The sequence below is a fragment of the Chelmon rostratus genome, chromosome 19, assembly GCF_017976325.1.
Source record: "Chelmon rostratus isolate fCheRos1 chromosome 19, fCheRos1.pri, whole genome shotgun sequence".
NCBI classification, from domain to species: Eukaryota; Metazoa; Chordata; class Actinopteri; order Chaetodontiformes; family Chaetodontidae; genus Chelmon; species Chelmon rostratus.
The window spans coordinates 7,827,547-7,840,745 of NC_055676.1; the positions used below are offsets into that span (position 1 = coordinate 7,827,547).

General features: G+C 40.5%; 2 protein-coding genes across 3 annotated transcripts in view; one reads left to right on the top strand and one right to left on the bottom strand.

Annotated features, from left to right (window-relative positions):
* The first annotated feature begins 16 nt into the window (after nt 1-16).
* Nucleotides 17-8,494, top strand: slc31a2 (solute carrier family 31 member 2). 2 transcript variants are annotated; one of them, XM_041959896.1, is made up of 5 exons: nt 17-419; nt 2,779-2,845; nt 5,295-5,523; nt 6,355-6,522; nt 6,785-8,494. In XM_041959896.1, the coding sequence occupies exons 1-4, from the start codon at nt 411-413 to the stop codon at nt 6,518-6,520; spliced, it is 471 nt and encodes a 156-aa protein (XP_041815830.1). In that variant the 5' UTR covers nt 17-410; the 3' UTR covers nt 6,521-6,522; nt 6,785-8,494. The 2 variants fall into 2 exon arrangements, with proteins under 2 accessions (XP_041815830.1, XP_041815829.1); XM_041959895.1 differs by having other exon boundaries at nt 6,355-8,492.
* niban2a (niban apoptosis regulator 2a) overlaps nt 7,599-13,199 on the bottom strand; it is a 31,183-nt gene continuing 25,582 nt past the window's right edge. The window contains exons 10-14 of the mRNA XM_041959894.1: nt 12,563-12,718; nt 12,201-12,314; nt 11,756-11,863; nt 10,985-11,096; nt 7,599-10,853 (exon numbers count right to left, since the gene is read on the bottom strand). Coding sequence (XP_041815828.1) covers nt 9,943-10,853; nt 10,985-11,096; nt 11,756-11,863; nt 12,201-12,314; nt 12,563-12,718 — 1,401 coding nt within the window. The 3' untranslated portion in view covers nt 7,599-9,942. The remainder of the gene's footprint in view (nt 10,854-10,984; nt 11,097-11,755; nt 11,864-12,200; nt 12,315-12,562; nt 12,719-13,199) is intronic.

Sequence of the window (13,199 nt, forward strand, 5' to 3'; positions counted from 1 at the left end):
GCGTCGTGTTAGCGTCCATCTACTGCACTCTTCGGCTAACGTTAGCTAGTTTAACTCTTGCTTATAAATGGATGCATTTGTCAGTTGCACACTCTCTGTTCGATGTCGACGATAACATTTCGGTTTCCGGACGGCTAGAATCGGACTTTTATCACTATTTTATCATGTAGTCGCAGTGGGTCTTTGTTGCCAGCTGCTGAAAGACTCCACTAACCGTCAGCCCTCGGCTCGTCTTGTGAAGTCACGCGGCAGCCTCATTCTGCTACAGTGAGCGAGGAGCTGGGTCGCTGGCTGCGCTGTGCTACAGTTGACAAATGGCTCGTACTTCACTGCACTCGAACAACAAAGAGGGGAATGTTTTGTGAGTTACTGCTGAAACTGCGTGTTAGCCTGCGCTCACCAAGTTCACCATGATGTCCGTAAGTTGTGTGTTTTCTAGTTTTTCACTGTGTCATGTATTTAATGTGCGTTGCTTGAATAAGTGACTTTAATTTGGAGTATTTCTCTAGTGTGGCGTTCAGTGACTCAATATGTGGAAAGTAAGTGGTGTGGAGTTTGGGGCAGCAGACCCAGAGGAACATAATGAAAACATGTAGCTTAAGTTGCTGACCCACATAGACAATGTACCTAGTTTGGAGAGTGGGGGGAGGAGTTGATGATACCTGGTACAGAGTGAAAACTGACGTTTTAAAGGGTCCATTTAACTAGGCATCTGGCTATATGGCTGAAATCAGTTAAGCATGACTCTCACTACATGAAACAGAGATCTTGAGTAATTTGTTGACAGCAACAGTTTGCTTGGACTCTTTCATTTGGACACCATCATTTTGTACTGTGAAAGCAGGGTGTTATCATCGGAATATGACATCCCTGAAAGTTAATATTTGATAACATCGAGTTACTGCCCAGGACTAATATTAACCTATTTAAATAATGTGCTTTATAGCATTACCTGGCATTTTGTAAAGTGAACCGCAGCCTTTTAGAGTATTATTATGTGTTATTACTTCCTTTCAGCAGGCAGTTTTAAATGTCCCTAGAGTAAAATGGGGTCATTTTTGCTGTCATGGATTGCATACTGCCTATGATCTGTTTGTGTCATCAATATAATGCTAAAGCCAGGAAATGAGAGGTGCAAACTTGTGGTCAGGTTTTGCAAAGCACAACAACACAGAGACAGTGCTTAGACAGTGTACAGAGAGTGTTTGTAGTTGAAACACCACTCTCCTCGTTTGCAGCCTCAGTCACCTGGCACACAGATATCTGGCTTTCTCTAGCGGTTGGAAGATAAGCTCACAATGATCACCCTGCCCAGCCTCCAGCACGAATGTTGACTCAACCTCGCTATATTTGCCTTTCTCTGTGAAGTTATCCAGCTTCCCGATACTCCTCCTTGTCACTATTTCAGTACTTTTGCACTATTTGTAGACTTGTTGCTTTGACCTTTTACAACATTCAGTCTCTCAAGTTGTTCCAGAGTCCCTATTTCAGTAAGAAAAGTTTATACAGGTTTTACATAAAAGCAACTGGATTTTAGTGGAACAGATGAAACTGAAACGAACAATGAATTAATAACCCACTGTTCTGCAGAACCGCTTTTTCCTCTTTTTCCTGTTCACACACTTTCCTGTAAATGGAATCTGCTCCTATTTTTTGTAGGTTTGGTCATCATTTCTAACAATATCATTGTACTCACTATGTTAATTGCTGAGATTTGGAAACATGGTGACATCACTTAAAAGAAGTCTGACAGGGCAAGAGACACAAGCAGTCAGACGACCAGACAGTCCTTACACAAACACAGACAAGACATTTGGTGAAGAAAATGGAGGTGAACTTCCAGATTACAACTAAACCTAATTGTTGTAAACGTCACAGTTTGTAGACCAACTTCTGGTGCAATGAGTGATTATTATGAACATTACGGTTGGACTCACCTTTACTGATTTTTGCCTTAAATTGGATATTTCAAGTGATGTGGTATGCATTTAATGTTGCTTGGCCAGATTCAGATGGACATTCTGGTTACGAGATATGCTCTAAAACCTCTAAACAACAAGGATCCCTCTTGACCTTTGGGAAATTGCTTGTTTTGTCCAATGAACAGTCCAAAATCCCAAGATGTTTTTTACTACTACCATTTAAATCAACAGATGATTTAAATGGTTAATGGTATAATAATGATTGCTGTTAATAAATTTTGGGTTAATCGACTAATTTATTAATCAGCTTGGAACATGGTTCCATTTAGACCTTCACCAGTGTGCAGTTGATGAGAGATGTTTATGCCAGGACAGGTGGAGAATTAGCAAGGAAGAAGGAGAAGAGCTTGGCAGGCACTGGGTAGCAGACCGAGTAACATACACACAAACAGTACATTCCTCTGTCAGTCACACATCTACAGCAGCAGGCTAGAACAGAGTGTGCTTTTGTGGGACAATACATCCCATAATTGTGGGGCAAGATCAGCTGAATAGATATTTGTTTGGAATGGTGTAAATTGGATTTTCTTTTTTAAGGAATCCAAAAAATCTGTTGAACAGAGGAGGTTTTGAATGTGGCATGAAAAGAGATAATTTTGCATGCATATATTGTTCGTCTCTAACCAATGCCTGTTGTTTGTTATCTGCCTGAAATGTAAATCTTTGTAATGATAAGTATGTTTTGCTGGTATGGCTGTCTTCACCTGGTCCTCCTGCACTAATTAGGTTGAGAAGTTACCCAGTGATCAGCACACAGCCATATTCAAGTTTTAATATTTTTCTCATTTTTCTTTAGATGACTTTTGGGGTGTCAAGCAGCGTGACGCTGCTGTTTGACTTCTGGGATGTGCACGGACCCGCTGGTGAGTGTGAAAGTGTCAAATAGCATCTCCACTTCAGACGAGTCATTGGCGTCTGTGAAATCACTCCCAGTTTGTAGTAGCACCATTGAACTAGTTCTTCTGGTTAAAAGGCAGTTTCATGCCAACAGACATTTATGTTTCCTGATTGCTCAGAAAAAGTTCATACAGCATCACATCATACTTAAGATGTATGACGTGTACTTTTCAAAGGAATAATCCACTGAAAATCTGTAAGATTGAAATATAGGGCAAGTTGGAAAGTTTGTCATCTTTTCCCATGAGGAGGGTGTAGCCGCCGTCACTTGAGTTACAGTGGATTCAAATGTCGGCCTGGTAAAAAAACAAAAGGTTCCCAGATTCAGCATAATCCTTTATCTTTGTCACTGTCCATCAGTGTGTTCAGGATTGAAGCCTTACCAATACTGAGATTTTTAAGCCACTACCAATATTTCAGTGTTTAAAAAAATCCTCCATTATTAATTTTTTACTTAATAATGATGAACACATTTTTTTTTTAAAAAGGATCCCGTAAATCTGGTTATTAAAGAATTGTGACTAAGAAACAGTATATACTAAGCTGTACCTCTGTTTGAGGACTATAAACAACATTTTTTTTTTCTTTGACTAAATGTGTCAAACTTCTCACTGGTTGTTTCGATGCTGTCTTGGCACTGTCAACGCTGCTCTGTGAAAGAGTCTAATTTAGCAGATTCAGAAAATATCTGATCAAAGAATAAGTAAACGAGACTTAAAATCTGACAAAATATCGGGGTTCCCGTGCATCCTGGATAACCTGGAAACCAGCTGACCAATTTTCCTGTCATTGAAAACAATGCCCTGGAACATCCTCTGTTGTCCAAGAAAGCCCTTTCTGTATTGTCCTATTTTTCTTTAGCCAAGAATGTATTTCTAGGCTACCTATCAGAGCTCTCCAAAACGGATAATATTGCCATCTGAAGGATCCTATTTGTTTGTGGATGAGAGTATTTTGAATAGACTGCTCTCATTATGTTGTGGAGAGGTGTGAACACACCCCTAAATCGTATCACATGCTAATACATGCAACTTGAATGACATTATGGCCTGAGTGGCTAAAACTCCAAATAATGTCAGTTACATTATCCTTCAAATGTAAATACTAGGTGCTCCTGGCTGGTAACTGTGATAGCCACTTTCTTCCCAACTTGTTTTAAATGGTTGAATAATGTCAAACTGGGAGCCCAACTTTATGTGAGTTAAACACCAGCTGAATACTGGCTAACAGCACTTTTTAATAAAGTAAAATGGACATAACATGACATGAAATGTGTAACTTTTGCAGCTGCTGCTCACAGTGGGTGCGGTTAACCTCATTAAAGACTCCACTTGACATTATAAGTACAAGGGCTAAAGTATGGTGTGATAAACTGATAAGAGTCAGTGGCAGCCAATAATCCTGGCAAGCTGCTGATTTTGACCATACATTTAGGCGTGTAGTTCAGTCTAGATTTGTCAGTGGGCAAAATTGTTGCCAACTGTTTGTGTTTCGGTATTTAGACTGTTCAGCTACTGGTGTTCTGGCAACAGTGCTTCATATCATTTTTAGGAAAAAAGGGATTCGGGTCATGAATTAATAATTCTAATGCATATTATTTACATAGCACTTGACAAACATAGAGCACGAAAGGCTTTCCTGTCTTAAATTCATGACTCATGTTGTGATGTTGGAGATGTAATCTCGAAAGATTTTCATTTAATAGAGGTCTGTTGGGTCACTCTTTGACAGTGGCTCACTGTTTATCGCTGGAGGTCACAAGTGGCGCACAGTTGGACTTCTAACAAGATCTTTGGCACAACGAACTTGCTCTTCAGCTCACCTATGTGTGGGGCAGTATACTGTTTTTTCCATTGTCTCCTGGCAATTGGAACGGACAGTTGTTGTGACAGAGAAAACAAGGAAGAGACTGATGACTACAGACGAGAATACTGGAACTGAGACTGACGTGAGGTCCAAAGACATGCCTCAACTGCGATTATTGCCATGGGTGTAAAGTGAAATTTTTTGTCATTATCCACAATGTTAACCATGTCGATTCTACACCGTATTGTCCAAATACTCATATTTTTTGGCAAATATATTAAAATACACAGCTTTTTATACTAAAAGAACAAAAGTGTGCATGTAACCCTAGATACAGCATATATTGATTAAAAATATGTGTTTGGAGCCGAGCAGTATATACACAGCCAAGAGGAGTATGCAGCAGGAATTGTTTTAAATTTTTCTATTAATGATTCGATATTATATACATTTTTTGGCTATGTCTCTCGGTTTTCATTAGAATTCATAGTAACTGATATGAATGAAAGATGAATACACTTGAGTGAGCTAGTGGTCAGTAGAGTATTCCTTTAAGTTGGAAAAGTTTGGGTTAATTATGTGCGTGTATGTGTGTCTTTGTGCCTCCAGGGATGGTGCTGTCAGTGTTTGTGGTCTTGCTGCTGACAGTCTTCTACGAGGTGCTCAAGGTGTGGCGGGTGTGGCTGGGGAGTAGCTCTAAGCTGGCCCAGCCTCAGTCTGCTTACGCCGTCCCTCCGTCCTCCCGCAGCGACAGCAGCTCCGCACTGGACAGCAGCCCCTCTGAATCCTCACTGACTCCCATACAGTCACAGCCTCCCGCTGTACACACCAGAAACAGGTCAGGGTCTGTGTGAAATACTGCTAGGTCCAAGTAAAGTTATATATTTATTTACTTTATTCATTGCTCAACATGTATTTTTAGATATCTTTGACTGTAAATTGTAAATAATGGAATATGAGATAATACTTTTAGATATTTTTTGGAGTAGTTCCTCATCAAATAATAATTAGTGAAGTCCTAAAGGGTCAGAAAGTTAAGACAGGCCAGTTCTGCCAGTTAAAGACAAAAATGCCCTTGGTAAGTCAGAATCCCGCCTTTTACATCATAACTTTGACTTTTTATGTCAGAAATTTGACTTAGTAAGTCAATTACCATGGGCCTGACTAACATTTCTTCTTTATTTTTTCTTCTACTGGCAGAAATAGGCGTCCATAGAAAACAACCTGAAATTCTATATGTAAAAGCAGTTATATTCTTTGTGCTTTCTTCCCCAGCTTAACCAGTTTGGTGTTTTCTTAGTCAAACATGCAGGAGGGGCAGTTAAACTGTCATCTCTCATATTACTCCCCTGCTTTTTGTTGTAGCTGCGTGTGGTTTAATGTGTGATTTTGTGTATTTGTGCACCTCCATTCACACCGAGTAGAGTGTTTCTCACACACTAAGATGTATGTGAGACTGAACATTGACCTCCGTCTGTTGTGTGTCACCTATTCTATCACAATGATTCAACCCAAAAACAATATGTAACCCAAGTCTTTGATGAGTAAAAGCCTTCAACTTTTTGACAGACTGACTTCACACCACTCTACTTGAACTTTTTGAGGTAATGATCCTCTCATATAGATGTATTGCACTTGGTGTAACTGCCTTCATCTGTTTCCTCTTCAGCTGGTTGCTGCATGGCATCCAGACACTCCTCCACATGCTGCAGGTCACTCTGGGCTACATGCTGATGCTGTGTGTCATGTCCTACAACACCTGGATCTTCCTCGGGGTCATTGTGGGCTCTGTCCTTGGTTATTTCATCTCATTTCCTCTCCTGGGTCGGATCTGATGGTATGGACATTTCAGACAGAGGACAATGTTTTTGCTTTTCCCCCTTGAGTTAAAAGGATCACACTCTCTGGATAATAGAAAAGAAACTACTTGAATACCTAATTTCTCTCACCATTTTCTGTCTCTCTTTGGTTTCTGGCCTCGGGACTCAGTTAACTTTAAAACACTTTAACTGGACATACACATTTATAACATTTGTCTTTGACCATTGGGACAGTGTGTATGGTTTTATGATGAATGTTTTGGTTCTTTTGTGTTAAAGGGACATGGTTTTCTGTTTCTGGAGCGTGGTCTTGCTTATCTTCTCAAACATCAAACAGTGAGTGAGTAATGTATGGGAGCGACTGCTGCTTCCTTAAACTCTTCTCTTTTTGTTCATTTATCCTAAAAGTTTACAATAGATTCAAAGGAGCAATGCATTTGAAACATCTGCCGCAGAAGCCCTGCTGCTTCTGTAATTTTTGTTTTTCTGATCAACACTGACAGACTGGCAGAGCCACAACACAGCCCACTGTTTATTACTAAATAATTCAAGATGGTATGACACTGGATGAAAAAATTAGAAAATCGGTGAGAAAAGGAGATCTCTGACAACGTTGATAAGACAGTGCTTTGGTGTTTTCGACGGCTTAAAGATCAACATTTTGTGAGTGGAACCAACATATTTCAACCATTTCTATGGCTTTTGCAGTGTTTTGGAGTGAAAACCTAAAAACAGACTCACGCATGGAACTGAGATTTACCTTTATGACTGGTCATAAGACGTGACTCAGATTCAGGAAGTGAATCATGTGTTTGGACCTTGTAAACTTCTCTCCTTTGTCATGTGGGTTCACACACGTATGTTTTGGGGGGGCAGTGAAAGTTGATCATAAGAGTTCTGTGATTGAAAAACCACAAAAAGACAGTTTGAGTGCCTTGCAACTGACACTTTGATTTTTCTACTGAAATGTGGGATGGTCTATTGTATTTCTGAAAGTGATGCTGACAATAGAAACATATTCTGCTATGTTGATCACTGATGGTTTTCTGTCACAATAAAAATGTCCAAGAACTTGGTTGACAAAGATGAAGAATAAAGTTGATGAAATAGTTTTATTCATCCTTTTTTTTTATGTATTTCAAGAAGACAAATGCACTAAACATACAAGTTGAGCTGCTTACACCAAACAGGTTTTATAATAAATAAACAGGTGATGGTGACAGACAGTGATCCTCCATTGGAAGTACTGGGTCTTAGGTATGGATCTAAAGACAGCAAACTGAAAATGCGCTTTGATACAATGGACAATTTCACAACAGGACACTGACTCATGAAATCGGGATTGCAAAAATTGCAACTGTCTTCTCTGTATCTGACATTAGATTGTATCCTGGTCTGATGGTACAAAAGTGAAACTAATTCACCCATAAAAAGTGAGTGGTGCCAAAAAGTGGTAACACTTTTACTTTACAGGTCTCAAAGTTTCAGATAATGTCCCAGGAAGAAGCTGATTTGTAACTGCAGAGGACTGTAACATGGTACTAATTCTAATAAAAATGTAGATGTAAAATTATATGCTTGCATTTAATTTACTTAAATATTTAATCTCTCTCTGCATGCTTTAATTTTACTTATTTAATTTTACTTCTGGTATGTCTGTGTGCTATGTCCCTTTGTCAAGGAAGAGGGATCCCTTCTCTGTTGCTTTTCCTGAGGTTTCTGCTTTTATTTTTCTATTTTGCCATAATAGAATTGAGGGTAACCTTCAGAGTGTTGCTTAGTGCGTGACAGGTCAGCTGAACATGCAAAAATGTGAAGTTTGTCAACCACAAAGCATAAAATGCAACATGTATGTAAAATCAGTGTAATTTCCCCATAATCCCATATTGAATTCAATAGTTCAGGAAGTTTCTGAGAAGAAACTATACGGAAATTATGCACCTCTGTATTATAATAAAATACAACAACATTTACAATTTATTAAACCTGAATTTACAGAACACCTGTGTCATCAGTGTGTTGTCATGATTTCCAGTGACACAACAGTCTCCCTAAAATGAACAAGCGTCTCCCACAAGGTGAGAATCAATGATGCTATCTAATCCTTTAATTTTTTTTACATAAAGATAAAAGTCCTGTAAAAGACACTTCATCCAAATTACATTTAAGACGATAGTAACATTTGAATTAAATTAGAAACAAAGCTGTGTTTTTTCTTTTGAATACAAAGACTCCCTCATAGTCACAAAGATAGCTTCCTCTGATTGCAGGTTCATCAACATCCTACAAGGCAAACATCCTTGTCATCTATGGCCACAGGCAAAGTGACAACAGACAGTGAATTTTGGTTGTTTTGTTGCACAGTTATCAGAAAGTTTAAAACATCTTGGCTGTTAAATCACAGTGGAGGTGTGAATCATTCCTGACAGGTTGCGCTAAAATATCTAGTGTTGAAACATTAAGGCCATTTGCGAATACAGGAAAAGCTTTCAAAGTAAACGCTTAAAATTTAAAAAAGTACATTTTACAAAAATAGATACTGGTATTTAAAAAAAATAGAACTTTAAATACTTAAAGGTCCAGTGTGTTGGATTTATGGGGATCTATTGGCATTGACATGGAAAACAAATACAATTTTACCTAGAGGGATCAATAACATATTCTGAATCTGAATAATATCCATCATTATGTTTTCATAAGTGTATAATCACCTGAAAGTAAAAATCATGTTTTTGTTACCTTAGATTGAGCTCTAGATGCCATTAAATCCTACACACTGGTCCTTTAAATAAATCCCCATACAACATCTGAAGGTTGATTGTAGCTCCCCCTGCTGCCCAGGCAGAGGCTGTGATCATGAAAGAGAGATCCCTTCACCTGCAGTGCAGTTAAAGACTAATCTGTACATATAATCTGTAATCTAAATGCGAGCTAGATTGAGAAAATGTAGGCCTTATTTCCTGCTGTGTTGATAGACATTACCGATGTAAACAAATATTTAACTTGAAAGCATTAATAACTTGGTTGTAGTTGTTGTTTAGTGTTCCTCCCTTATTCTGTTAATTCAAAAAAGGATCACTTAAAAATCCCTGATCCTTGTGTTGGATCTGCAGCCTGTTAGCCAAAAGGAGTCTCACTTATATAAATCAGATATGTTGAATAAAATGTCACATAAATTATGAAGTTATGTTGAGATTCGCTAAGATGGATAGAAAAGAACAGGTCACCAAAGAAATGCCCCCCAAAAAAAAAAAAAAGGCGGGGGGGCCGGGGTGGGGTTGGTTTGTGCAATACTAACAACAGTAAAAACAACCATTAAATACAATCCTTATATCCTTATTCCTTCCACTTCTCTTCCATTACATGCGATAGACACTCTGCTGTTTTCTCTCTGAGGTGTTCTCTGGTTTCAGAGATGTGTTCAGATGATTGTCTTCCTACGCTAAAACCACTTCCACTTCTACCGGGTCAATCGTTTTGTCCTCTCCGTTCAGACTGTTTTTGATTGGCTGAAGCTCACCTTGATCCAGCCCCGCACTGGTCGGTGACTGGAAGCCACTGTCGCCATGTGAGCCGGAGTCTGTGGCCAGTGGTGGCGTTGTTGACGACTCATAATCTGACTCTGCTGCCTCAGCAATCCGTTCGCTGTCGTCTTCCTGTACCGCTATCTCTATTTCCTCGATGGCGTGCTTGATGGCTGTTTCCTCCTGATGCTCCTTATCAGCTTCCTGCTTCTTGCTTCCAATCAGCTGCTGCAGAATTGTGTGCGGGGACGACTTGTCTCGCGGAGATTTCCTGGGGACGTTGTCCACCACGGTGGTGACATGTGTCACGTCCTCCTGCAACCCGTCCTCCATGGTGATGGTGCCTGTGATGGGCTCTGTGCTGTCGTTCATGTCAGTCTGGCTCGCCTCTGGCACAGGCAGAACCATCTCCACCACTGGATTAATCAGGTCTCTGATTTCATTCACGCTGTCAGGAGACCTAGGCTCTTCCGGCAGGTCTTGGTCCTCCTCATCCTCCCCTTGGCCCCCTTCTCTGTCCTCAGACACCTCAGGATCCTCCTCAGGAATAAGTTCAACGCCTGGGACCTCCAGGCAGGACTCGTAGGGCAGAGGCACCCCGTCCAGCTGGATCATGGACACTACCTGCCTGCGTCTTTTCCCAGAACCCCCTCCTTCAACAATGCCACCATCGACAGAGCTCTCCGGCTCATCGCCCCCGAATTTAGTTCCCCAGTCCACTGGAGGGGTTTCTCCGAGCAGGTGCAGGTTGGGATCACTGTTGGTCAGAATGATGCTGTCCCTGTACAGATTGTGTCTCCTCTGGACAGCTGCCTCCTTTACAGCTGGAAAACGAAAGAAAACCAGAAACCCAGATGTGTTAGACAATGTACTTTCCTGAAATATCATCGTTAACTACCACTACTGTTGCCATGGGACAAAATCATTTCTGACTCTTGTGTTTTTTTGCCCTCACCCATCATTATGTCCTTGGAGACGGACTGCAGTACAACCTCCTCAAACATGTTTTCCACCAGCAGGAAACGGGAGAAGTCCTCAAATATTAGCTCTTTAAAGCGAGGCAGCTCCTGGGGACGACATGTCAGTTCACAGCTTATTGATATCCGCTGTTTCTGATCCCTTCAGTTAGCTTGCATCCCTGGTGATCCATGCATGTGTTTTCAGGGAGGGGCAAATCAAAGTCACACTCATCCACTGGCCGGCGTGGCATGCTAACTGAAGGGGTCATACATTAAATGTTTAGATACCACAGTTGATTCGTTTGTCATTTTACAACACAGGGTTGCACAATGACATGCAGACTGAAGCCCCTACATGCTACACACACATACTGTATATAAATACTGAAATTAGAATAAAATAAAACAATATATACAGTTATTTATATACATATACAGTATTTATGCACTTATGAGGCCACTGATTCAGATACAGTAGATAACAACACTAATGATCACTAATTATTACTTCCATATGTACTGTATGTCACTTTCCTCTGTGTTGAAAATTAAAGTAAGTAGTAGTATTTGCATTTTTTCAGCCTACTGAGGAAATCACAGAGTGTTACACTAAAAATGCTCATAATAACTTAAGTCCTGCAAGCAAGTTAGATAACATAATAAATTAGAAACAAAATTGCTCAGTTGTTCCTTTTGCTCTGATTTCTCTCTCACCAATGCAAATGACAAAAAAAAGGTGGTGTGAGGCTGTGTTGGGGGCTACTCACAGGTGAGCAGGATGGCGAGAGCTGCTGCAGCATGTATGGGATGATGATCTGCAGCAGAGCCTCTCTGAAGAACTTCTTCCGCACCGTGCTGCTGTCATAATCATATTTCTGACAGGGAAGACCAGAAACACATGGAGAGCTCAGTAACTCGATATATGTGTATATATGTGTGTGTGTGTGTGTTTATATGTGTATATATATATATATATATATTCAGATACTGGCTGACTGAATGGATCTCACATAGATTCTACTGTTTTCTGACTTACTTTAACCAGATCAGGACCAATAGCAATGTCTCAATCCTCATTGCAAGACTAGTTTACTGCAGAACATCTAGTATTATTCTTCATTCTGTAATGTGCTGTAGCTAAAATAGTAAAAACATTGCATTACAACACTACTACAGTACAGTACTTCTCTGTTTTTAAGTTTCTCATTTTACCTTGAGAACCCTGTCCTGGCATCGCTGGATGGTCTTGCACATGTCCTCTTCCCCCTGGGCCTCCAAAGACTGATGGAGCAGCTGCTCAAATGTGTACACTGCATTGTCCATTTGCTGTCAGAATAAGAAGAAAAGTTACAGAGCAGCACAAGCACAGACTGAAGCTGAAGTTTAGTTTCCCGGTTTATTTTTAGAAAGTGTCGTACTCTTTTTGTCCAGCAGGTGTCAGTAGAGACATGACCACAGGCAGGACAGGTTGCTGGTGTGTGTTGTCTTACTAGGAACTAGGGAGTGTTTTCAGGCATCCTGACACTGCTTTGGTATTTGCTCACTCTCTGTATTAAACTGCTGAAGCAGCTTACCTCCCTCATGAGGATCTGAGCTCTGCTGACGAACACTGAGGGGTTGGAGACGTCGAACCTCTGCTGCAGCCCCTCCAGATTGAGCTGCTCCACCTGCTCATAGCAGCTCTGCATCTTCACTGGATGGAAGGCCAGCATGGACAGCCTCTCCATGTGCTGGGGGGAAGACGGATAGAGGAGGGTGATACGGGCATCATACAAAGAGGAATAAGAACAGAGAAAAGGGTTGAGTTTCTCGTTCAGGACCAGTCACGGAGGGCAGCTGTGGACACTCCCTGACTTCTAATTGAAGACTAGCACGAACATGACCAAGGCGTCCACAAACACACAATGTCTTTTCATGCCATCCTATAGTTTTATTATAACAAAAGTCAGCTTCTGTCTGTGTGCGAGTCTGTGATCATGCAAAGCAGGTTTGTTTGAAGAAAGCAGAGTAACAGATGTGGGGGGAAAGGGGGCTTTGTGTGTTTGCTGTTACAGCTGATGATGCAACAGAGTCTGTTAAAGCTGCCGTAACTCACATTGTTTTAATACAAGCTCAATTCCCAAATTGTTGAGATATTGTGTAAAACACAAATAAAACAGAATGTGATCATTGTTAATTCCTTTTGACGTATACTCAAACAAGTCGGGACAG

Bases quoted from the DNA above. Each gene is read 5' to 3' on its own strand.
- slc31a2 (XM_041959896.1), top strand. The intron at 2,846-5,294 runs GTGAGTGTGAAA...TTGTGCCTCCAG, and splicing joins GGATGTGCACGGACCCGCTG to GGATGGTGCTGTCAGTGTTT. The intron at 5,524-6,354 runs GTCAGGGTCTGT...TTTCCTCTTCAG, and splicing joins GCTGTACACACCAGAAACAG to CTGGTTGCTGCATGGCATCC.